General features: G+C 37.6%; 1 protein-coding gene across 3 annotated transcripts; it reads right to left on the bottom strand.

Moving 5' to 3' along the window:
• Positions 1-637: 637 nt before the first annotated feature.
• On the bottom strand, positions 638-23,903 carry LOC139133070 (ATP-binding cassette sub-family C member 8-like). 3 transcript variants are annotated; one of them, XR_011552526.1, is made up of 19 exons: positions 23,696-23,903; positions 23,341-23,552; positions 22,791-23,030; positions 21,956-22,113; positions 21,366-21,458; positions 20,484-20,586; positions 20,126-20,239; positions 19,317-19,428; positions 17,869-17,999; positions 17,347-17,425; positions 16,553-16,661; positions 15,386-15,489; positions 14,865-14,998; positions 14,268-14,330; positions 11,943-13,795; positions 10,913-11,008; positions 6,308-9,897; positions 4,807-4,903; positions 638-2,280 (listed from the first exon to the last, which is right to left on the bottom strand). XR_011552526.1 is itself a non-coding variant. In XM_070699473.1 (14 exons), exons 7-14 carry the CDS (start codon positions 19,426-19,428, stop codon positions 13,664-13,666), a joined length of 864 nt encoding a protein of 287 aa, XP_070555574.1. In that variant the 5' UTR covers positions 20,126-20,239; positions 21,366-21,458; positions 21,956-22,113; positions 22,791-23,030; positions 23,341-23,552; positions 23,696-23,894; the 3' UTR covers positions 13,506-13,663. The 3 variants fall into 3 exon arrangements, 1 of the variants encoding a protein (XP_070555574.1); XR_011552525.1 differs by having other exon boundaries at positions 10,913-13,795; XM_070699473.1 differs by lacking the exons at positions 638-2,280; positions 4,807-4,903; positions 6,308-9,897; positions 10,913-11,008; positions 20,484-20,586 and having other exon boundaries at positions 13,506-13,795; positions 23,696-23,894.
• Between the last annotated feature and the right edge of the window lie 2,394 nt (positions 23,904-26,297).

Raw genomic sequence — 26,297 nt, 5'->3', positions numbered from 1 at the left:
TGTCCTAATTACTTCCTGACCCAACCCCTGTAATCTAAATCATTGGGCCTTCTATAATCCCAGCCATGGACGCTTTAATTGAATTTAATACTTTTATTAGTTACTACTATAAGTAATATTCAATTAAAGTATTGTTGAGTAAGGAGTTAACCATAAATAGCAGAGCTTATAATACATGAGCGGCCAACAAGCAACTGCAGATTGCAGATGTCATACAGGGGTTGACAAGGGGATGACCTAAATCATAACTAATTAAAGGTAGGGGTAGGATGTTAATATCTCGTCTTACATAAGCTCCCGTCAAGCCGTGTCTCTGTTTTACCGTCTCGATTAGGTTAGGAGGCCCAGATTGACCAAAAGATACAATCCCTGCGTGTGCAAGACACCTGATTTTCTACTATCAACGGTATCTGTCGTCACTTCACTCAAGATACCAGAAACTCTCAGGTTCATTGGATGGACATTAACAAAGACATTCGCTATCTTTTCATTCAAACGGTGGCGTATCCCCGCCTTCTGTCCTTGCATTAAATGAACAGTCGAATAACTGTACACATGTCCCTGGTCTCTATAGGGACTCATCTTTACTCACACCAGCTCCCCCTTGTTCAGACTTACCACAACAGAAAGATACAGCTAATTTCTTGGAATTTTTATTTTATTAAAACAACTTATATAACACAATTTTTATTTGTCTCTACCCCTCAAAAATATCATTGTACGTGTCATCATAGACCTCGATTTTTCTCGAGGGTATATACTTTCATGAAGAATATAAAAGACTAACAATTTTTTAAAGTTTTCTCAAAAGTCCCTTTCTCAAAGCGAACACCTATAGACGAATTGACAACTACTAGAAAAGTAAACTAGAAGCACATAACTGGAAGAAACGTTTTAGTGGGAATGTGTACAAAATTAAATTTCCAGAGCTTAAAATAAAAATTATTTTACTTTATAATTGACCTTTTTGGCAGTATAAACTTTAATTTAAGATTGGTTGTTATACAGATTATTTCCAATAATTCTTAGTAGGCGAAGGCCGTGATTTTAAAAGATATCCCCACGCGATTTATACAAACATCATATTTTCTAAAAGACCACAGGAAAAAAAAACAACTGAATGCTATTCTGCAAATAAAAGACGTTGAAATAAAATTTGATGATGGTTCAATCGTGAGCATTGTGGAGTCATAGCATCCACGCTGGCCTCTTGCTTTTGACAGTTCATGTGAAAACACTTAAACTTCACATCTTTGTGAAATATAGTGTCTCTCTGCCACTGATTCCAAGTAAAATATTCAAAAAATGAAGGCATTGATGTAGGAATAGAATATAGCACAAAGTTCCAGTTTATATTAAATCAAACAGCATGTTTTTCTACACGTGTGTGACACTGAGAACCGGTAGCTTGTTGATCAAAGTCACGTTGGTGTAAATAGCAGCAACCTATACAGCTTTATGATAGTATACATGAGAGAAAATAAATGCGATGGCTACGATAATTCAAGCATTTTCAACATTTTTAAGTCCCTTCATTATATTAAAGGCATTAAGCATATCATTGTGATAATAAAGGCAAATTTTACAATTTTTGGTAACCACAGTCTAAGTACTGCATGAAAACAGACAGCATTAATGTTGCCATCTTTATGTGTACATACATCATTTTTAATAACGGATGTTAAACAGTGCGTGCTAGGACAACATAATTGACCTCGAATAACACAGATTAAAAGTATGGCGCGGCTCTAATCACGTTTCTGACGGGTTAACCGATTAACGATAACATACACTCAATGATTTCCCGCCTAAATTTCCGGGGTTTCTTACGTTTCGAGCTTATGGATTGAACAATGTAGATACTTCATGATCAGCATAATTTGTCTTTTTAGCGTATCAACTCTCGAACAATCTCTTTTGACGGAATGCATCTCAGTATATTTACTGAAGAACAAGACTCATTTCTGAATTGGTTACACTCTGTGTGGTTGAAGTGAAACCAATTTGAAATTGGAAAACCCGGAACAGCTGGCCGCAAGGAGGAGCGATATTGAGACAGTCATTATGTTATTGCTTAGTCCTTTATCATCGGTAAATGATCACAGTGAAAAACCCTTCACAGCGCTCCCACCGTCTACACACCATCTCCGTAGTAACCTGAACCTTTCTGGTGGTTCTCTTTGCACAGAAGCTTGTACGCGACCGGAACGATGATAAGCATCGAAAGGAGCAGGATGCCAAAAAATAGGATCAGGACGATGGCATATCCTGGGATTGTGTCTGCGGAGAAAAAAAAAAAAGGATATGGTTTAGGACAATGTAATATTCACACATCAATTGACCCATGACATCACATGGATACGAGTTTTGTAAACAAAATAATTTGTATTTCCTCGATGAGGGCGCTGTATAGCCAAAATGAACAATTTTACACTCTTTGAATGCATGAAGTAAAATAGATAAAACAATGCATCTCTCGCGTATTTTCGATACAAAGTGTAAACAGCAACAACAACGAGGACAATGACAACAACCACAAAAAATACAAACAACTAGAACAGCAGAAGTTGACAATAAAACCAATGTAACTTGAGATATCCTTAATGTATCATTTCTTATTTGAAATATGAAATTTAGAGCCAATTGACTGAGTTGTTCCTAATGGGATTGACGTCACCCTTAAATTCTATGTCATGCTAGTAAAATGCTATTTATCTTCATGAACAGTCTGAGTGTACTTTACTTTATCATACGAATTTATTTTATTGATTTAACTGCTGAATTTGTAAGACCAATGAGATTTTATTTTCTACCCCTTGCTTTTTCTTTACAATAAATGACAATAAAAATTCCGCTTTTCCCCTTTAGTTTTGTCATCAAAATACGGTTATTGTATATCATGTTATTTCACCACTCTCAAAGTTCGAGTCAGACATATGTCATTGTTTAGTTTGTTTCTGTTGACAGTTATGTTGACATAACCTTTCTGGCTGGCGGTGGACAGATCTACTATCATGCTTTCATTTCATGAATAAAGTTTAACTTTTCGGTCTGTTTTTGTTTAAAAGTGGGACCGCTTTTTAAGACTCCATAGTTCACGTGGTAATTTTTTAAAAGTGTGTACATATGAATAGTAGTACGGACATAAAACATCCTTAAGCTTTTGTCATGGTGGACTTGATTACGTGTAAAAATCATGGCGACAAGCGGCATATCCCCCGCCGAATACCATGGACGCCCACGTGTCTTTATGGATCCGCCGTTCTCTCAGTCCAAACGTCATGATCCAAATATAGGAAAATTGACATATCTGAGAGTTAGTGCTGACACATAAGGATATACCTTAACATGAGGCTTGTAACGCAATTGGAAAATGCAGAATTATTGACTTGATGAGAGAGGATTTGCTGTACTTTGGAATGGGCTGTTCGCGGTTACAGGTTTGTTACTGAATGTCTAAGCTGCACACGCGCGAGATAGGACACTGCTGCGCAAAATGAGGACAAATTTTGTCAGTGTTGCAGCTTGTAGTCTAGGCCATGAATAATCTTTGAGCATACATTGTAACACTGGAGAAGTCGCTTACTAAATATCATTTTTCACCATTTTGGATGCGTAGTATCCAGAGTGTAATCCACAAATGGGGACAAATATTTAATTTTGCATATTAATGAGAGAGCAGTGACGTCATACGCGTAGGACGGGTACAATCTGTGCAATTCGTAATTCAAAGTAACATCTTGGTACGCCTTTTACCTATTTTGATAAACAGACCTAAGTACATCAGCCCACTCATGGTCTTTGGAATTGTTTTCTAAGATATCTGCTATAAACAATCCATGGATGCTATCATCATATTCTAAACGGTTTAGACACTGGGAAACTCGTGTTCTAATTTCAACACGCTACAATTCCATTCACATGGTAGATTTGTGTCGCATATGAACAAACGTATGGGAATTAATAACAGCCTCAAAACTTTCCATGAATGTAGAAGAATTAACCGCAGAAAATTAAATGAGATTCTAAAGAGATTCACGTAGATATTTTGAAGTACGTTATATCATAACCAACATGGTATTAGACACCTGTGACTCGTCCACTGGATATTAAGGATTATTTTCGAATTAAAAATGTTTCATCGAAGAGACACGCTTTGAACAACATGATTCTACCTATTTGCACAAAGACTCGGACACAATTGATATCTATGCCTACATAAACATATTTCTTTTCGAAATCGAAAGTCTGAAAGGTAAAGCTGAGTCAAAACTCTATGCATTAAGTGATGATCTGTTATTAATGTCGGTCACTAAAAGCATTGTTGTCAATATCACTAGCAACGATCACAGGGTCCGAGTATCAAAAATACGTTCAATATTATCAGCATATCATTTATTACTTCTACTTCCTGGCAATCTTGACTTTTCTTTGTGCAGCTTACTTGCACATTTAATAATCACGTTGAGCGAAAAAATAATATCAATTTAGCGATGGTATCAAAATGATAATCCAAAGGTACCCTGGACCGCCATAACACCTCTGCCATATATTTACGCCCCATCCTCCTAGTTAAAATACAATAGCAATGCTATGAGTCACGGGTTACATACCTCGCCCTCTCGAGTTCTCTATGCGTGGGACCATGAATAAATCACTTTTGACACATAACGGCTGTTTTAAATCACCACAGCCCTAACCTACACAGCAACATTAGATTTGTCACGTTCGAGGAAAAAAGTTATAATAAGCTAGAGAATTGCCAATCGTGAAAACTAACAGATTCAATAATCATAATTTACTTACATGCTGCAACGCACGGAAGATTGCAGAGAATGAAGAGAAGCACGCACGTGAGGTAACCCAGCATCCTGTCGGTTGAATGTTGTGACAAGTGACAGCTCTGAGGAGGAAAAACATTCCTGGGTTAGGATTGTCAATTTTGGTTTTCCAGGGATTTTGCTAGAATCTTTTTTTAAAAATAAAGATGACGGATAATAGATATACGTCCCCTAGGTAGGCATATCTGTATAGTAATTAATAGTCCTTGTATAACTTCACACATATTATACAATGATTGAGTACCACAAATTAATCACAGCAATACATTTGAATTAGCACGCGGGCCATCAATGCAATGTGATTTTAGTGAAGGGCATGAGTAAGTGTCAAAACTTAAAGAAAAACTGAACAGAAATTTGTTGTACATTGCAGGTTGACAACTGTAGCGGAAATGGTCACAGAAGCCGTTACGTGTGGAACTGAACGGAAAGATTGTTATTGTACAATCGATTCTTATCTCTACTTCTGAAAATTTTCAGTGTTCGTCGGTTCAAGAAGCTACAACTGTTCCTTGCATAGCAAAACTTTGAAAATGTTGAAATTATTCTGACAAAGGAAGTTTACTTTCCGTTCAATTTGGAACGAACCGTGCAATCTTCATGTGCATAGCAGCGTTTGTAAACGCAAAGTTAAACTCGTCGACTCAATATTATGCAAAGCAGACCGGTACTTTCCCCTTCATATCGTTACATTAAGTACAATCGACAGATCAAGCACTAGAGAAGGAGACCTGTACAGATGTGCATTTCTGTAGATTGCGAATGATACAGACGCGTTGCGCAGATTGGAAGTCGAACATGTAACCGTTATGTATAGCCTCGTCTGGTTAGAAACTGAACTATGTGCAGGGCAGAATTATCCAATCGCTGCTCGATCAAAATGCCAATTTGAATTTTGATCAACGCAGCACGCAGTCCCATCGGCCGCGCAGGAAGGGAAAAACGAGTACATGTATAAGCTTACAAGACAAAATAGACGAACACTGATTTCCGTTACAGCAACGAATCATTTCCTTCGGAGTAAGACAAATTTGTGAAAAATTAGAGTCACTTTATTAACCTGGGTTGTCCTTGACCTAAAATTAATCCATGGCGGCCATTTCTGATTTTCTACATATTTACAACAGACCCAAAGTTACACCTATCGTCTGTTCCCTTATTGGAGTCCAATTTTTATTGCGTAATAATCATTATTTGGCACAGCAATTGAGTCGAAAACAGTAGTCTGGTAAGGGCGTCATACGATGCCTTACAGTGTGGCGTAAGTCCACAGGTAGTGTTTGCACGATTGATTACTCAACCGCCCAAGCTAAAATTAAAAATACACCATATGCAAAAAATGGCGACACAAACAGGCAAAATGTCCAAAGCGCTGGTGAAATACGTATCGCACCACCTTTCGCTTCACTCAAATGCAATAACTATACACATAAATATCGATAAAAATGCCCATAACGAACACTCACCTGTGTTTCGATGGTAAAATCTCCGTGTCGTTGGCTGTGACGATTTAAATGTGTGGTGTTAGGTACCGACTGTAACCTGGTATTCGTTAAACATTAGACATTCGTTGGTCATTTATTAACAAGACAGTACTGCACCCCAACCTGTTGATTTACGGTGTTTACACACAGGGTAACTGACAGTGTGTGATTCTTATCTCAACTTAAATACATAACAAATTATTAATATTTCCACCAAAATACGTTTTCAAAAACTGTGACGCAGAATGAGCTTCTAAAAATTCATATGTATCAAAATATGGTCGTTTTGTCTGTCGAAACCGGTGCAGCGTCTCCTGCTAATTTTGATTTGACCTTTGGAGTCTGAACATGCAGAAGTCTTAAATGTTTGTGTACGCTTTGTGATAACGTTTAACGGTAAACTTGCTTCATTATGGAAACAGATGTGAAGAAATTACTGTACATTCCAGACCTGACTTACAGTCAGCTACAATATTTTAACAATTCTTAACTGATAGTAACGCTTGCAACCCAGGCAAAATGTTAGTGTCTACGGTCGCACGAATCAAGTATATGCAAACAAGCCCGAAATATTGTAAAAACTCCTAACACAGCTCGTCCCTGCTGAGGGCTCATTTAGTCTTGTTCGTCTTCATTTAACGCATGCGCATGCCAAAGCTTCGTCAAATGACTACCTGGGTGGCAGAAGTGCCCCTTGAAACCGTCTGAAATTTGTGTTACGTCATGTTTATCTAAGAACAATGTCTAACCGTGTAGTTTAGTCACCGGCGTTGGCGTTATCTGCAAAGCAAATAGGCCTGTTCAGGTGTGCACCCGAGGATGTGCACTGCGCCTGTGTCAAACAGTCAGTGCGAGCATGGAGGTAGGTGGTGTTGCACAACAACATCACTATGCCGCAAATATTTAAACATGAGTCGAGCTTTGAGGACACGTTATGTAGTTTTGAAAACCTGACGTCCGACATAAGAAATAGCTCATTGTTCTGATAGATACACTACTGCGCCAAAGAACGTGATTTGTGCAGATTGAAAGACGGCGTGGGCACTTCTTCAGACGCAGTGTGTCCCCTTTGAACGGTTCGCCACAGTCAAGTTGTCAAGTGACATTCGCAAATGATAGCACTTGCAAGGGCTTTGGTTCTGATCCTGAAAGACAGGTAAATGTAGGGAAGCGTGATATATCACAACATCGAAATATTACTTTGGCATGATATATGAAGATCGGTTATATGGAAGTGTTGTTCACCAATAGGAAATTGTATGTCAACGTAGACCAAGAGAGTCAGTGCAACAGCAACGCCCGACTTGTGTAGGTCACCCGCATTCCCACATAAATGCACTCACACAGAATACAATACAACGGCAGTATCACGCACCCATTGCAGCTACTTTTCATGTGAGATGGAAATCTGTACTATCTTATAGTGTGTTGTGGATAATTTATTCAGTATAGTAATGACGGATGGCTGTCGTCGCCCACCATATTAGATGATTGCAAATTTTGTAGCTGCTCATGTTCAGTATACTTAATGTGCAGGACTCACACTTCGACAAAATCAAAATTGATAAAATGTTGATATCGCCCCGATAAATTCCTCAGGTGATGTGAAACTGTATAAAAACAAATAAATAAACTACAATAAATAAACAACAGTGCTTTCACTAAGTAATTTGTTTTGACACTAGTCAATTATAACATTTTCACTATGATGAGAATGTAGATATAGACTTCGATAAATAGATCTGGTACCGTATCTCTCAGTGTCTGTCTCAATCTATCTTGTCTCTATCATCTGTCTTTTTCTGCTGTTTGTCTCTCCGCCGCCTCTGTCATTCTCTGTCTAATGCCCCTCTCACACCCGCACCTTTCCGCACTCTCTATCGATTGTTCTCATTCATTAACGATGCACCATTGCAACGATTAATGTTAATTAGAAACGCTCGTGGACTGAGCGTACCTTTGTGTGAGTCATATCCTAGCCAATTCTCAGCTTGTCAACTTGGTTACTTTTTATTTCCTTTTTTGGACTGATCATTTCCAGCTCCAAAACATAAAAAACAAAGCACCCGACCGACAAGCAAAAGAATAAACCGTGGCAGCTTCCTACAAGCATTTAGAAATTGTAATATTTGTAAATAAACCATGATAGCTTTCTTCAAGTATTTGGAGATATATTGCCATATTTGTTTATTTGTGTGACTACGGACATTCTTTCAGTTTAAACCACAGTCTAAAACTGTTATAATTTGGCCACTAAACCGCTGACACTAACGCAACAGAATGACACCGTTACTTTATTTGGCTTGTTCATTTTAAAAAGTCACCTACTTCGTAAAAATTCAACCTTTAGAAGCTCCATTAGTCTGAATAAAACATACACAAGAATCGGATGGATATTTGAAGTGACTATAACTTTACATCACGACAGACATAAAAATTATGTGTTCCTTTAAAATGCCCTCAAGATATACACAATGTTGGTCGGGGACTTTTTAAATTGCTTTATGTTTATTTGGGTGGGAGCCATCAAAAAACAGCAAAATTTGGCAAAATCACTCGTGATTTTTGACAATGCAAAAACAATGAGGTCAAAGGGTTTAAATTAGGATAGGTCGTGTTACATGAAACGCATACATTTTTTTATTTGATGACCTAATCTGTTTTGCATCATCGGAAACCATAAAAGGGTACCACGTTGAATGCATGATAAATATTTTGTCAAGAAATGAAACTGTGGCACACTTGTTATTTGCAGACAACATGTTTACCAATCGCGTTACCGCTTACCAGGTGACAGGGGAACTCAATGCGCATGCGCATAGGTGACAAAATACGCTCAGTGTATTCACTATTGACGGATAAATTTCTTTAAAAAATTGTGTTCTTCAGAAGGAAACAAAACCGTTAACAGTGTAGATAAAATCCTCCTCTAGGTTCAATACAAATAATGAAGTATACAAATGCTTTATAGACATAAATTATAAGTTACATTGCTATGATTTCTGAATCATTTTTTTCAAAATGCCAATACAAGAAGTTACATGTGTATGTATGTCTTACAATTGAAGTTAGTATTTTGGAATACGTTGTCCCTTGTGGCGAGTCCTGACAATTGCAATGAAAAACACAACTAGTTTTAAATACAGGCGTCTCGCTTCAGCTTCCAATCCTGATTTTTGTGTTCTTGTTCAGCGCCTTAGAAAATTACCTCGTAATGGATTTTGGCGCTATATAAATGCTTTTGATTGATTGATTGATTGATCGTTACGGCAAAGAATATATTTACTATTACAGATTTACTATAATCGATATTGAGAAGGATTTTTGGTCCAAGTTAATGCTTCAACATAGTATTGCTTTTCCGTCCTGTATTTCTGTCTTGTAAAATCAATTTGGCGCCAATTAAAGTGACTGTAGTTCACTGGCTTGGGCTGTTCGTCGATCTTCTCCTTGTTTATAGTTCTCCGGTCTGTGACAGCAAAACATAACGATGAGGACAGGAATAACGCACAGCGCCGCACAGAACAAAATTCCGAAAAACACGATCAGTATGATTCCCCAGACGGGTATACCTACAGATAAAGTCGGACATATAAACTGTATGAGTATATGATGAAAACCATGACCTTCAGTGTCACAGGGGAGAAGTCTGCAGTTTCGAGGACATAATACGTTCACGTAGGCGGCGCTGTCCTCGTTGACGATGTGAATGAACCAAAATAAATCAGATTCCTTAATTTCCAATGGTCAACTAATATAAATACCTGTCATCTTCAAAACATGTCTTTATATAAAGCGCACAACTGACAACGATTCAGAGGGCAAGGCTAGACTTAAAATGCTTGTACTTTTTGTTGTGTCTAAAAAACTCCAGTATATATATGTAAAGTACAATTAACTTCGGAGACAGATATCCGAACTCTCAAACTTTTAAAATACGGGTTGGTCTACCATTTGTGGGGACTCGTTTTGAAGCTCAAGGAGAAATTAAAGTTTTCATCGGATTATATTTGTGAAAATCGAAAATTCCACTTTTCCCCAAAGTGCTGAACAAAGAGTTGGCGGCCATTTTGAATTTAAAGAGTCGATAAATATCGAGTCATTTGTTTCTCATAAAGTTTGGACAAAAGTATCATGTCTTTCAATTTTGAGAGGCGAACTACGTCAAGTGAAAAACAATTCTTTTAAATTATTATTTTCAAAATGTTGGCTTCTAGGGGAAATGCTTAGGGGAACTTCGCGTTTTTACAGGCATTTCAGTCACATAACCAAAAAATTTCCAAAACAGTAAAATATCTCAGGATTGGAAGGGGCGAATATTTTCAAAATCTGTGGCAGTGGAATCATTGTGTAAGCGAAAGGAATATTAACTATTGTGCGTAATTTATCAGCTGAATGGAACAAAAATGTTTTTCAGACCTTGACTGTACATATATTTTATACAGTGTATTCAATGAATTAATTACAACATATATTCTCTCAGTCCATCACAAGCAATAAAATGGTGTTCACATGATCAGATTCTAATTCAGGGCGAATCGATTTACCAGCTTTGGAATCATAGACGAGGTGTGTACGTTCACTTACCTGCTGCAACGCAGGGGAGATTACAAAGAATTGTCAAAAGAACGAATGCGAAGTTTCTCGACATCCTACTGCCTTTATTGCCGCTGTTTTTTTCACCTGTGAAGATATGCCATTATTGAACACAATAAATACATGAATCGTTTAGGCCATTGGTCTTTTCGCTCATACGGAAACATGTTGTATTGACCTAGGTCATCAATGACACTCTGGTAAATAGTACAAGAAATATTCAGTATCATGTTGGAATTTTCCAGCTTTCGAGTACAATACAAGCACAACGTCTCCATTTTGAAAATTAAGTTTCTTGTGAAATTCTCTTCGTCACGATATAAGTGAAGTCAAACTTACACCAACCAATATTTGAACCGAAATAAAACATGGAAGTGTATAAACCAGCGTAGATTAGTGTGTACCATCATGCGTTATCAATAAAGTGTATGGTGTGTGGTCACACATGAACTTATTTAATCATTGACCAAAATTCAAGCCAGTCTCAAATTCACCAAAATATGGTTCAAATTATGATGTCATAGATGTTATCGACGCTCACAAGTTTCTCGGACGCTTGAATAGGCGCTCACGTTTACCAAATGTCCTGGTAAATAGCCGAGCCCCCTTTGTATTAAGACATTAGACAGGTCATCTTAACATTGTATAGCTAGGAATCCTTGTGTCCTTGACCCCGGACGTAAATTTATGCTTAAATGCAGAGTATTTGCACTTAATACCAGCGACACTTATTATATGTCCTTTTGTCGTGTTGAGAAATTAACCATACTATCATTAGAATGAAATACCTGAAGTAGCTGAAATAATCACATGAACTGCCATGAACAAAACACTAGAGGTGACGATTTAATTATTAATTCAAAGTGTTGAAAATGTTCGTCCATTTTGAAGTTAAATGTGAGGAAAAATAGGTCAAACCTACTACAATAAATCGTTTATGATGATGACATATTAGCCGTATGATTTACTGTTTGATGTATGACAGGTTGACAATAACGCATAAAACACCGTCAAGACTTACCTGTAGAATTGTAACTGTGTAGTAATTTGTCGTATGGTCAACAGAGTTGTGTTCGTCGAGAACGGTAATGTGTTAATGCTAAACATTTACAGTTTAATCAAACATCAACCCCTTCCCTCTTTTGGCGGTAAAGGCTGTAGATCTAAATTGTTATTGGTGATATCGTCAGATCTTGGCTGGCTACGACATGAGACATAGCTGCTGTCCCGTTTGTGCGTAATCATTAAGAATGGCCGGCTGCCACGTTTAAAACTGTTCGGTCGATGTTTCGACTTCAGTGGCCGTGGTGAATGGTGAACTCAAATGAACTTTGATATCAAAACGTTTTGGCTCAATTAAAGGGATGACTTCTGAATAAGAATAAATAGTAGCCTCAAGTATCATACTAAGATTAATGTCATGTAAAAATTTGATATACTTTTTTCTTCCAATGTGACTATTCGGTCACGCAAAAGGGACATAAGCGTCCTCTATCAACGCTGCCGGATGTAAGACATAATACCATAGGTCACAATTTTACCACATGATAATGTTTTTATTTTCAATATACCCGATAATTGTTCTTACAAATACTACTTAATTATATAAGCCTTCGGTCATATTCAGATTTAATTCAGCGCCATTCATCAAGACTGATGAATACTTGACCAATACTGAACAATTATTATTATCCTAGGGGTGACAAGTTTTTTGTCATTGAGCTAGGGGAGACTGTTTGACGATTGGGCGGGTGTTGTCACAGCTTGCCGTATTTCAAACAATTCTTCCACTATGATACAATCATCGGTATTTTGGGGCATAGTATTTCAGTTGCTATAGGTATTCCAAACGAACTTAAATCCTTATTTTTTATTTCAGTTACTTGCTTTGTTTAATAATCTTCCATTTACTCTCCGTTAATCACAAGTTCATCTCTCGCGTAAAAACTTACAACATTGAACAATAAATGAAAAGCCCATAAAAAACCTGTGCGTGATTCCCAAAGAGAAGTGTAAATATTGGTGTTCCCAAAAGTTTTAGGTGCCCTATAGCTGAATGTTGCAAAATTACAAATTACAAAATTACAAAAAAAGTGTATAACTTAAAAAGAAAACCAGATGAGCTTACATGTGCAGATTAAACCGACATTAAGCTACTTTGCCATCCAATGATCCCAAAATAGTTCCAATCGTGTTGATGTCAATATTCATACAAACGCCATAATTTATCACCGATCTATCGTGTCTAAATAGATACGATAAGACAGTGCACCATAATTTACCATGGAGTAAAACAAATATAGCAGCACAAAGATTTGTAGCCCAGAATAAATGAATCAAAATTAACACCATAACAAACACAAAGTTTGTTAGGTATACTGGACGGCGGCATTTGTCATTTTCATTCAATTTTATCTGATTAATATATACAAAATTGACAAGACATTACACAGAAACCTGCTATCGTTTGTTATTGATATTAGTCTGATTACTCCGGATAATAAATCCACAACCCCGGAAAAGTTACACTAACATCGTGTATATACGATCTCAGTATTGAATTGTTCGGACTAAAATGTCTTACGGTATAGATTTCAACATATTTGAATGTAAATATGAAACGACTTGATGAAAATCTTGGTCCTGGTTTGTTTCGAGATTATTGAATTCGGGTAATGCTTTAAATCAAAGCCTTAATAGCAAGAAGGGCAAGTACACGAAAGGGGCATGCAGTTATCATTCCTACCCCCTTACAAGTGACGAAAAAACGCTGTCTTCTTGCTTCAATAAGTTCCCTGGGCTGTCGTATTCCAAGATCTCGCCTCCACCGAGAACCAGCACGGTGTCGGAATCGAGAATCGACGATACGCGATGCTGCAAGGCAATTATAAAAAGGCGACGAAAAACTGAGGTTTGCGAGATCGGTAACTATTACAAGTAATGAAAACACTGATTTTGTATTCAGTAATATCTTAACTGAAAAAAATATATAGATCCGTTTGTGAACGTTTATCGCGCGCCGTTCCACCAAACAATACAGAATGTAAATGATATTGTATCAAGAACATGAAGAAAAGAATGCCAGCTGAACTTGATAAGAAATTGTTAAACCTTGTCGTCTTTTACAGTAAAATCGGGTGATTATCTTATGATGAAATTCACAAATGATGGTTCAGATTTAGACTCGCTTTGTATGCATTTTTCTACTTCTTTGAGTTCTTATAGGCTCTTATGGAAATTTCAGTTTGATTTGTAACCATGACTACCATCTTTAAAAGAAGTATAATAATAATAATAATAATAATAATAATAATAATAATAATAATAACTTGATAGTTTTGCTTACCGCGATTGTCAGTACGGTACTTTCTGCGAAGGCTATTGCCACCACCTTACGTATTAACGCATCCTGAAGAGATAAAACGTTGCTAAACTTTTCGGGCCCACATGCTAAAAGATATATCCTCATCCCCCATCCTCCTCCTCCTCCTCCTCCTCATCATCATCATCATCATCATCATTATCATCAACAAAAACACCACAAACACGGCTTCAGCCATCATCAACACCACTATGATGATGATGATCATGATCATCATTATGATGATGATCATCATCATCATCATCATTATAGTCATCATCATCATCATCATCATCATCATCATCATCATCATCATCATCATCATCATCATAATCATATTCATATTCATTTACATAATTATAGTCGTTTTATTCGTCGTTACCATCACCATCACCATTAAAATCATGATCATCATCATCATCATGATCATCATCATCATCATCATCATCATCGTCCTAGTCGTCATCATAATCATCATCATTACGAATTCTAACGAAGTATGGAATACGTATCGCTGAATATCTAGTCTGTACAAAGACTGGTAAACATGAACAAACTGACAAACAAACAAATAAAACTCACCGTCTCTATATCAACCGACGCCGTGGGTTCGTCCATTACCATAATTTTTGTTTTCCGCAGAAACGCCCTAGCTAAACAAAACAACTGTCTTTGACCGACACTAAAGTTCTCACCGCCTTCAGAAACCATTGCCTCTGTTTTGTCAAGGGAGAAACATGAAACGTCACAAGTTATTGCTATGACGTCATTGTGGTCCAAAGTACGCCTTTTTTGACGCTCAATAAGAAATGAAACATTCAGAAACATGTTGCGCTATAGGTATTTACGTGTACCTCAAATGACTGGATGCAGCCTGCACTTACATTAGACTTGCAAATCGAAAATACAGATTATAGATATTATCCAATATAGCTATTGTTTCTGTTCCTTGTAATTGTCAAGCGTTCTTTGACGTTTTCCTATCACATGTGTTTCTGTATACCACTCTAGCACGTTGTGCATTTAATGAATGTGGGTACATACTTGTCTGGAGAATACATTTGGCGGTACTTGTAAATATTTTAGAATGTCTTTTTACTGACCCAGTTTTCCATCGAGGTCCATGACGACATATTTCAGCTGAGTAATTTCAAGAACTTCCCATAATTTTTCATCGCTCGTGTCGCCGACGGGATCTAAGTTGAACCTGCCAATAACGGTTCACTTCAATATTACTGAATGGGCAATAACTTTCGATGGTATAATACTTTAATCATTTCACTACCATGTTTCGACACTATTCTACTACAGACAATGGTGATCGTAGAACAATGTACAGCGTTATGGGGTGACGGTTTAATCATAGACAGTCGAGAAAGTTTCTCGACTGTCTATGGTTTCACGTTAAAAAACATTACCGACGAATACTTCGTGTTACTCAGTGAGTTATGAACGGGGCGAAAGAAGGTAAACATATCTTGAAAAGGAAACATTTCCATCGCACATGTGATGCAAAAGTTAATAAAGATTCGATTCTCGTTCATTTTCAACTCAATCGAAGAGAGAGGTCATGTATATATGATCACACAAAAATCACATTGACGTGCATGATATGTTATGGTACGGAATTCTGATGCAGAAAGTTATATATAAGAAAGATATCAGATTTCATTACACGCACAGGTCATGACTTTATTTTTCAATGAAAACACTCCGGTTGCCTTATATATACCTAGGAAACTCAGCCCAGTATTGGTTTTACTGTTACTGCAAAGCAGATACTTAAAATTAGGCAATAAACCACATCTAGTGACGTTATACCACGAGATTTTGTCCTATTAACGATATACATGCACGAGATAGAAAGTGCATAAATGAAGTGAACTGTCATGTTGTACCGATTACTGAGGAAGTTTATTGCTATTATCTCATAACAGTATATTGAAATTCTGGCGCAGGAGGAACGTCAAAAAAAGATTTTTGCTCAAGCTGAGAGTCGCGCGTATACTAACCTTGCTATGTCGCTAACAGAGCACGGTCATTTTCACTTCTCGACCAATCAGATCGCTGCGTTTACGCCGTCCATATGCTAATATGATAACATCCTCATTAAAAATTTATCGACATGATATTTAGGCATGCCTTCCAAGATTATACTTGAACCATAACAACTTTCAGAAAAAACACTAAGTATGAATTCTCATATGAAAACATGTGACAATCGGAACGACATAAATAGAAAATGATGACTTGTGGTCGGTTACACGTACCTGACAGAACCACTGAACAAAACCGGATCTTGTGGAATTATAGCCAATCTTCTTCGCAATATTGTCAACGGAATGTCCGAGATATCAAAACCATCAATCAGGATACGACCTGCCGATTGATATTAAACCCATACATAACATTCAAATGTTAGACTTCAAATGTAAGAAATTGGTATGGTCGGCGTTAGCGTTCTTCTACCAAAGTAAATGAAATTTCTTCATATACAGTTTTCAATGGTTAAGTCAAGTCTTGAAAGCTCTGACACTAGCCTTCATGCAATACATGTAATGCTTCTTACTTTAGATTTTGAGAGTGTGTCAAAAACATGTGGTGACTCATACATTTCAATGCGGGGTAGTGATTGTTTCTTTGAGAATAATATGTGAATCACGGTATCCAAGGGTAATCTTTCATATAAGACGCTTTAAATAAAATTCTTTGTTTGCCGTCCGCGTGCAGGTAGGTTTTCAGAGAAAATTAAGAAAACAAACACAATGTTAACACAATTGTAAATAAAAATATTATTTTTCCACAAGAAACCAAATATGAATTTAGCTTATGTTAACACACTCGTGTCACTGATTTTTGTCTGTGTTTGTTCTTTACTTGGCTGGCTGGCAGGTTTTTCAAAAATTCATGGATGGCAAACAAAGAATTTTCTTTAAAATGGCCAACTATTGCCCTCAAAAAAGAATTACATCACGGAGTCTGGGATTCAAATCAATTTTCCATACTGTCTGACAATTTCTGTGTTATCTTATAGTGTTACACGCATCTTCAGAATGATATCTACCTGAAAACGTGTCTATCATTCGAAACAGAGCAAGAACGAGAGACGATTTACCACTTCCGGTGCGGCCGCATATTCCTATCTGAAATGAATGAATAGTGAAACAAAAATAGTGACTGGTTTCGTCGTAATGCCAATACAATATCATATTGCTCTTTGACCATATATGGCAACAGCTTTCAGAGTCTACTACGCCGTATGTGCAGATAAATGACGAACTCGCCTCACTTTCACTTTTGAAACGATAAATTAGAGAACTTGCTGTTTTAAACACATTCCAAGATCTAATAAATGCCCCTTGACTGCCATTACCCTCTTCAACACACAACTATATTGCTTAATTCGAGAACAATTCGTAATCAACAAATCAATAAAAGTCAAGGTCAAATCAAATCAAAACAAATTACATGTTGAAGTGAGTACTTAGCAAAATAAGAGGCGTGTTATTTTGACGTCCTAAATTGATGACAGGTATGGAGCAGGGAGGAGGTCAACTCCCAACTATTATAGTGTGACCTTTTGTACCTTCTGTCCTTTCTTAAGATGTATCGTCGCATTTTTCAAGACGGTATCCAGATGTTCATCGTAACGTGCAGAGACGCCTTCGAGTTTTATATCGCCTTCGTCGGGCCACGTTGCAGGGGGTCTTCTTAGTCCTAAAAAAGAAACAATTGTCCAAACTGTCATTCAAACCCAGAAATCATGGATGCATTTTAAAGATGAATAAAAGTAAGTCACCAAGAGTGAAGATAATTTGACAAAGATATCGCATAGCACCACAGATAGTTTTCCTGCTTACTTAATGAAGTACGATCGGACTAATCGCCTGTTAGTAACGCGGAGGTCGGTAAAGTTAGCGTGAGGAAAAATAAGAGTATATGCTGTTCTCTTGGAACCCTTTTATGTTAACATATTAAGATTTGTAGTGACTGACTTTCACAGTACAAGTGCCATTGTATTAAGTTTGCAGGGCCGTTTTATCTTCCGCAAGTTCTTTTTTTCACAATGACACAGTAACCTTTGTAAACAGAAATAGCATTATGTACCATTTTTACTTATTCGCAAATTCTTAGTCGTATAACCATATATACGTAATGATAAATTTAAAACAAAAATCAACATGAATACAGGAAATGTTGATAACGACTAATGCTAGGTCACTACCGAAAGTTATCTTTCGCAGTTAACAAGTTCAAGGAAACTAATGTCATCACTAATTAAGGATGTACTTTATCATGAACCGCATTAAACTAAAAAGTGCAAAACCCATTAATTGAGCAATAATCTACCCCCTCCCGGCCATTAATCTATGAAAGGAGATGTTGCATGATTGTACATGGCGAAGCCGAGTACATTATTTCGTGCAGAATTTGCTTGGATCCATTGTTTTAGTCCGTTATGGGCCCGGGGGGGGGGGCTACATGATCACTACATCATTCCTCAGTATTGTTTTATAGTATTGGGGAAGGGGTTGGAAAGGTCGAAAGTCTGTTCACAACCTTTGACTTTTGGTAATAAATAAATAAATAAATAAATAAATAAATAAATAAATAAATAAATAAATAAATAAATAAATAAATAAATAGTTTTGGCGATGCCGGTGAATTTTGAATGTGGAAAACATCTGGGGTCACAATGCTGTATTATCGGATGACATAAATAATAATTTGAAGGATGACATCACGAAATTCGACTGGTATTGACAAATCTATGACAAAATATCTATTAAGTACAACATCGGCTGCGCAAAAAGCCTCCGAAATTACCCCGACTTAAAAATCAATACCTTAACGTCAATGGTGACACTCTTAACTTTAATTTTCAGGCAAACGATGATAACGCCCGGTAATATGGGATTTAAGCTGTCTGGGCGTTTTGATAGTCATAATCACGTAAGAGTATGTTCTGAGATGTTCTTGATATGTTTGTGCCAATCTTTGTCCGGTACATATCGGGCTATATCGATAACGTACCTTCGTAGCGTTCGCTCGGCAACTTCCTGTAATGTTCGATACGTTCGACGGCGTTCATTTGCATTTCTGCATCTGTCACATGGCTGACTAACCAGTTCAGGTATTCGCACATCTGGAAAGAAATCGAAGACCGTTAGTAGAAAAAGTTGGATTTCTTTTAATATTTACACGAGTAAAATATTAAATATTTACAGGCAGACGGACAGACAGACATATACACACGTATATATATATATATATATATATATATATATATATATATATATATATATATATATATATATATATATATACTGGCAGACGGACAGACATATACACACGTGTATATATATATATATATATATATATATATATATATATATATATATATATATATATATGTATGTATGTATGTATGTATGTATGTATGTATGTATGTATGTATGTATGTATGTATGTATGCATGCATGATTGCATGCATGATTGTATACATGCATGCATGCATGCATGCATGCATGCTTGTATGTATGTATGTATGTATGTATGTATGTATGTATGTATGTATGTATGTATGTATGTATGTATGTATGTATGTGTATGTTCCTCCTTTAGCAGACATACCATACTATATATACCTTATAGTTGACGCGAAACAAAGATTCGAACATCCTACCGTCAAATACTGTACATTCATTCATTCATCCTTTCATCCATTCATCCATTCATCAATTTATTCTCTCTCTCTCTCTCTCTCTCTCTCTCTCTCTCTCTCTCTCTCTCTCTCTCTCTCTCTCTCTCTCTCTCTCTCTCTCTCTCTCTCTCTCACTCACCTGTAAAGCATATGCCAATGATAACCCGACAAGACTCGGCTCCAGGACCCCAAATACCGACGACACAATACACCCCAAGCCAGAAACCAACAATATCAAAGCTCCAATGAAGTCCTGCAAAGCAAATTGTTAAGATAGTTAAGAGATTTAATTTACATTGTCGACAGGCCGATCGCAAAGTTTATTCTGTCAGAAATTTATAATTTAGTTTATTCTGGAGAAAATGCTCAGGCGGGTAACGAGTTGGCGGTCAAGTGTAATGACTCAGTGGTGCGTATAGATCCTCAAATGTAAAGATGAGTTCACAATAGATTCTCGGATTGGTATACTGTCTACATTGAGTATTTCAGCCACTCACCAATCTTACACCTAACCATCTCGCCGCAGCTTCTAAGTACAGTTTAGCCGTATTATGACTGTTAATTGCAGTGACAAGCTTTTTACGAAAACGACGCTCATCTCTGAAGAACGAAGCAGAGAGATGAAAGTTAATTTTGATTTGAATAATGCCGTGACGATTAGAAGAGCGTAAACGTACAGACAAATTGGCTACACGCTAGTTGTTTTTTCGGCATACCAATGCGTCTGACGTTAACTTTAAGGTAGTAGCACCTCGAAAGTGAAAGACTTAAACTTTTGCTGTAACTTTCCTCAAGGAATCTTTCAATCATTCTCTTTCAAAATCAAGAATAAAAATAGGGGGTCACCGTGCAAACATTGGTACTAGAGAAACAAATTACCGAAGATTTACCGATATTAGAAATTCAAAATGGCCGCCATCCTGTGTTAACTTTATGGAGAAAAATAAAAATTTTCGAATTTCGAAAAACTAAGCCAGTGAAAAGTTTTCTTTCACCAAGAGCTTTAAAATGAGCCCCCACATGTGGTATATCAGAAGAGAATTGTAAAAGTTTGAGAGTCCGAATGTCTGTCCCCGAGGTGCGCTCTGCCTTAAACTTCCTTCAAATTTCTCAGTGTCATGTCAGCTCCAGTTTTTTTAGAGTAACTGTAACCTGATGGTGACAAAATTGCTTTGTAGAATGGCGGGTTTGCATTGAAATGGCTTCACATGTAGTACTGACAAGTGAGCGCCTACATCTCCAATTTTCATCGACAAAGACATTATTCAGTCCGGAAAAGCCTTTAATAAAGAATTGAAGAAAAAAGGAATGGGAGCTTTTGCCTTTCTCTAGCTACCACTGAGAATTCGAACCGATCGTCTTTTTAGGGTCTGGCTTACCTATATGCTCTGACTGTAGACAATCCTCCAAGGGTCTCGGAAAAATGTGAGAATATTGGTGAGTTACAGATGCTAACCAGACGTTGCAGTTCTCTGGATTGATAGTGAAATTAAAGTATAAAAACTGTGTAGAATACTATAACAACAATTGCAAGATGATGGACATCAGCACAATTGGTGCCTCAACCATTCTATTCCTCTTCTTCTCAACAATCGTCCTCCTCCTCCTCCTAAAATCCCCGCTATCACAACCATCACCATCATCATCATCATCATCATCATCATCATCATCATCATCATCATTATCATCATCATCATCATTATTATCATCATCATCATCATCATCATCATCATCATCATCATCAGTTCCCTATTTTCAAAGATGCCAGTCCTTGGATTACGCTCGTAGGTATATTGATTTATCGATACCATATTGACATTCAAAATGTGAACATTTGCAAAAATCTTCATCATCAACGCTCTCGACATTTTGAATCTTGAATTCATCAACTACCTTTGAACAGGTGCGGCACATTCGACGCTACAGAGTCACATATTCAGAGTTCAGCCTTTACAATTTACTGACGTACCTTGATGAGCAAATGAAGAATTTCTAGACGAAGTAATATCCAACCATGACAGGAAAAACCAGGGCTATGAAAGGCGGAACTACAATAGTGTTGACGATGATTGCTGTCAATATCTGACAAGAAAGCCTCACAGCCGTAAAAAGCGTTTGATATTATTTCTGAAAACGAAAACAAGTTAAAACATATGTTTCGTGATGAAGTTTTGTGAGAGCGGTTCGATATTATATCACAGGAAATACATATTGTTATTTTCGGAAAGGAATATTCATGAAGTTTAAGAAGATGCTGAAGGATTCAAATTATTACGCAAAGATTTTATCATTAAATATTCAATGTATCCTAAAACATTCGTAAGTAAGCTAAGGGCTGGCAGACGCACGATTGCCGAGCTTAGATGTGGGACGTAACTCGTAAAAAATAAACAAACTTCGCAAGTTTTGAAAATGCTTCACCTCCGGCGAACTTAGTCAAATTTATCTAAACAGGAAACTTCCGTGTGTTCGTCCGCGAAAGCACCACATTTCAAACAGTAAGGGTCAACTTTGAAATTTCGTTTACATTTTAACAGATTATTTCAGACACTCAAAAAAAAAGAATTAAAAAAAAAATGTACAGATATATGTCAGTGTAGTAACTGAAGCTAATTGATCTTAAGATAATAGAGCTAATATGGTCTACCTTATACTTTTAAAATAATTTAATGATAAATAGGGGTCGGGACATAGAGAGTTGTGGGCGATTTAAGTTTTTTCTTGCATGATTATATTTTCGAATTTCCTCAGCATCGGGAAAAGCTCCGCATTGAATCCTCCGATATCTCCTGAAAAGCTTGTACCTGGTCAATCGTCATGGTGTCGCTCGAGAACCGGTTTAAGATACGACCAACCGGCGTTGTGTCGAAGAATCTCATTGGCGCCCGTGCAACCTTGTGGAGAAGAGAATTGTGAATACGCCTGGTGGCGCGGAACGCAAACATGGTGTCACTAGTTATAGCTACGACGTCGAAGACGATGGAGGACACAGACAAGATTGCATATCCGCTGATGTAGTATGTGGCATCTTCTTTTTGTTCCTCCTGAGAGTAAGGGACGGTGAGAGACAGAGAAATGTAGAGTGAGAGGCAGGGATTCGAGACGGATATTTTGGACAAAGAGGAATAAAAAAGATTGAAATAAACGTTTTAAGATAGCATTACACTTTTTGTATCGGGAAACCACTCCACATTCGTCTGAAGGTGTCACCTCGATCAGGTGTCACGACAATAATCTTCCATATTTGCTCAGTGCAATATTTATAATCCGTATATGTATAATTATATTCCGTTAAAGTACCACGAAACATCGTAGCATTACCATCAAATATCGCAAATAGGATAAGTATTTTACCTGTGTCAGATTCCTGACATAGGCGCCCGCCTCTGACCATTTGGATAACCAGACATTGGTGATGGCCACGGCAATGACAGATACTGCTATCAGCACAAAAGTCAACAGCACTGCAGGAATGCGCACCGCCCTCGCATACGCCAAGTACACACGCCATGAAACAGACCCTCGCTCCCTCTCTTCCGTCTCGATAAGTTTTCCTGTTGCGTGGCCTAAACAGAGACAGCAACAAAGCATTCATTGTCACAGCTTCATACACATTTAACCAGTTTTTTTTATTAATTGCGGACATGCCCTGTAAGTGTGTGAAATGCAGAGTCGATAAATACTTTTTTATTACTGAAGGGATACACACCTTCAGAATCTTTTACAAGGCTTTCTTTGACTAATATTTCTTTCATTAGCTTCAGCCGTTCCGTTGCTTTCTCATGTTCTGTCGTTTCCTGTCTGTCTTGAGCGATTCGGATATTTTCTTCCCACTTCAAGTACAGCTCAGGGTCTGTAGCTGCAATCTCGTCCAGTGTGCCTTGCTGAGTGACGGCACCGCCCTCAACGACAAGTATCTGTGACGTGTGCAGATTAAAAACAATATAGACTGCTGAGTAAATTTTTTGACAGGTTAAGGAGATACGTGTTCATAGAGCAAGGCTATATGTCACAGTCGTCTCGGTGTTTGTTGTCACCTTGCTTGGGAGATTACACGTCTCGAAGCTGAAAATATTGAGCGTTCAAACTTTCCTCACGAAACTTTCTATTATTATATTTCATAATGAAGTAATAAAAACCAAGGGTCATCGCTCAAGTTGACGTGTAGGAGCAGAGAAATGTTTGTCCCCGAGGTGCAAACTACCTTTAACACAACTGGCGTTGCTGTATATTTCTACATTCCTAAGTTCATCGTTACCTTGTCGGCTACCAGGCGCCAAATGTAAAATAATTATTTTACACATTAGAAGAACATATTCATACGAAAAGGGTGTATTTGCATGCATTTATCAATAAAAAACTACTATAGCATAAGTATAAATAAATCAATACAGACATAAGTAAATACATATATGAGTGAAAAAACATACATATATGTGAACCAATTCACACAAGACCTATGAAGACAGACATATACATACATACGTGCATACGTACGTGCATACATACATACATACATACGTACGTGCATACATACATACATACATACATACATACATACATACATACATACATACATGCATACATACATACATTCATACATACATACATACATGCACTCACGCACGCACGCACGCACATACATACATACATACATACATACATACATACATACATACATACATACATACATACATACATACATACATACACAAGCCCATATGCACTCATGCACGCACGCACGCACATACATACATACATACATACATAGCCCATATGCACTCATGCACGCACGCACGCACATACACACAAACCCACACACTCATATACATACATACATACATACATACATACATACATACATACATACATATATACATACATATACATACATACATACATATATACATACATACATATACACACATACAGGATCGAAAAGTTTACATGAGGGGAACGAAGTACGCATGCGTATATCCACTCGCACACACACACACACTACTGCTCGGAAAAGTTTACATGAGGGGGAACGAAATACGCATGCGTATATCTACTCGCACACACACACACACACACACACTGCTCTGAAAAGTTTACATGAGGGGGAACGAAATACGCATGCGTATATCTACTCGCACACACACACACACACACACACACTGATCCACGCCGCCCTGGAAGATATCCTATAATGCATTGCTGTAAGCCCAACGCCTAAACCGGAAATAGGCTCATTTGGCGTCAAGACACCAAGGCGAGCGGACCGGCCTCGCTCATCCAATCTTGCCGCATATGGCAAGCAATTGCGATAATGACGAATGCTTTATTTCCAAAAATCAGTAAATGACATGCTTTATCCATCCGTACTTCAGTGAGACACGTTCCCCAGTCAGTAAATGACAATGGGGCCGGGGTACCCCAGGCCTCCCACAAGTATCAGAGTGTTCACAGCCCCGTGGATAGCTGTGATATCGCAGCGGTACTCGTGGCGAACGCGATCGAGTCATTGGGGTCATCGCCACAGGGACTGTGGCGATGACCCCAAACCAATGACCCGAGCGCGTTCGACACGCCACAAGTACCGCTGCGATATCACAGCTACCCCGTGGATTGTTGTAGCGAAGCCAGCAGTTTTTCTCACAGAAACAAGTTGCATAATGTACTCAGTAAAACGTTGTCAGGTACATGTAACATGAAAACTGACTGAGGTCGAAGTGACTAAGGCACCGGGATTGATTTGACCACAAACAACGACAAGAGGGTGTGAATTACTTGGGTCGAAACGGACAGGGGTCGAGGTGACCTGCTGCCCCGGTCCTCAACTGCAGGCCTGACGGCCTGGCTATGTTTACATAAGGCGTCCACATTTTAGAAAATCACTAAAAGTAGGCAGAAAGAAAGCCCCCATTACGTGAAAACGCTAGGGGTCGATAGGGGTCGGATGACAGTTTGACACATTTCGTACCATTAAGAGTCGAATGATACTACATTGACCGGGTTGACCATATGACTTTCATCAAAAAACGTCCGGGGAAAAGTGAATACATTTGATGTTTGACCAAACTTTACAAAGCATCAATTTTTCGATCAAAAAATTGGTAGAGTTGACTTTTCAGATCCTCAGATTCAGATCCTCAATCCTCAGATTCAGATCCTCAGATCTCAGACTTCAGATCCTATAACTTCAGATGCAGATTCGAATTTACAAGCCTTTTACAATATCCGTATTAACAGTATGATTGCAATATTTAAAATAATAATTTGAATATGACAAGTACAAGGCAGTTATGAAAACAAAAAAAGTCTACATA

This window comes from Ptychodera flava, chromosome 5 (assembly GCF_041260155.1).
Source record: "Ptychodera flava strain L36383 chromosome 5, AS_Pfla_20210202, whole genome shotgun sequence".
NCBI classification, from domain to species: domain Eukaryota; kingdom Metazoa; phylum Hemichordata; class Enteropneusta; family Ptychoderidae; genus Ptychodera; species Ptychodera flava.
The sequence above is the reverse complement of the archived record's forward strand: the minus strand, read 5'-3'. Positions and strand labels throughout refer to the sequence as shown.

Bases quoted from the DNA above. Each gene is read 5' to 3' on its own strand.
- LOC139133070 (XM_070699473.1), bottom strand. From the start codon at position 19,428: ATGTGCGAATACCTGAACTGGTTAGTCAGCCATGTGACAGATGCAGAA. The intron at 15,490-16,552 runs GTACGTGTAACC...CGTTATTGGCAG, and splicing joins TTGTTCAGTGGTTCTGTCAG to GTTCAACTTAGATCCCGTCG. The intron at 14,999-15,385 runs GTCAGTAAAAAG...TTGACAAAACAG, and splicing joins GGACCTCGATGGAAAACTGG to AGGCAATGGTTTCTGAAGGC.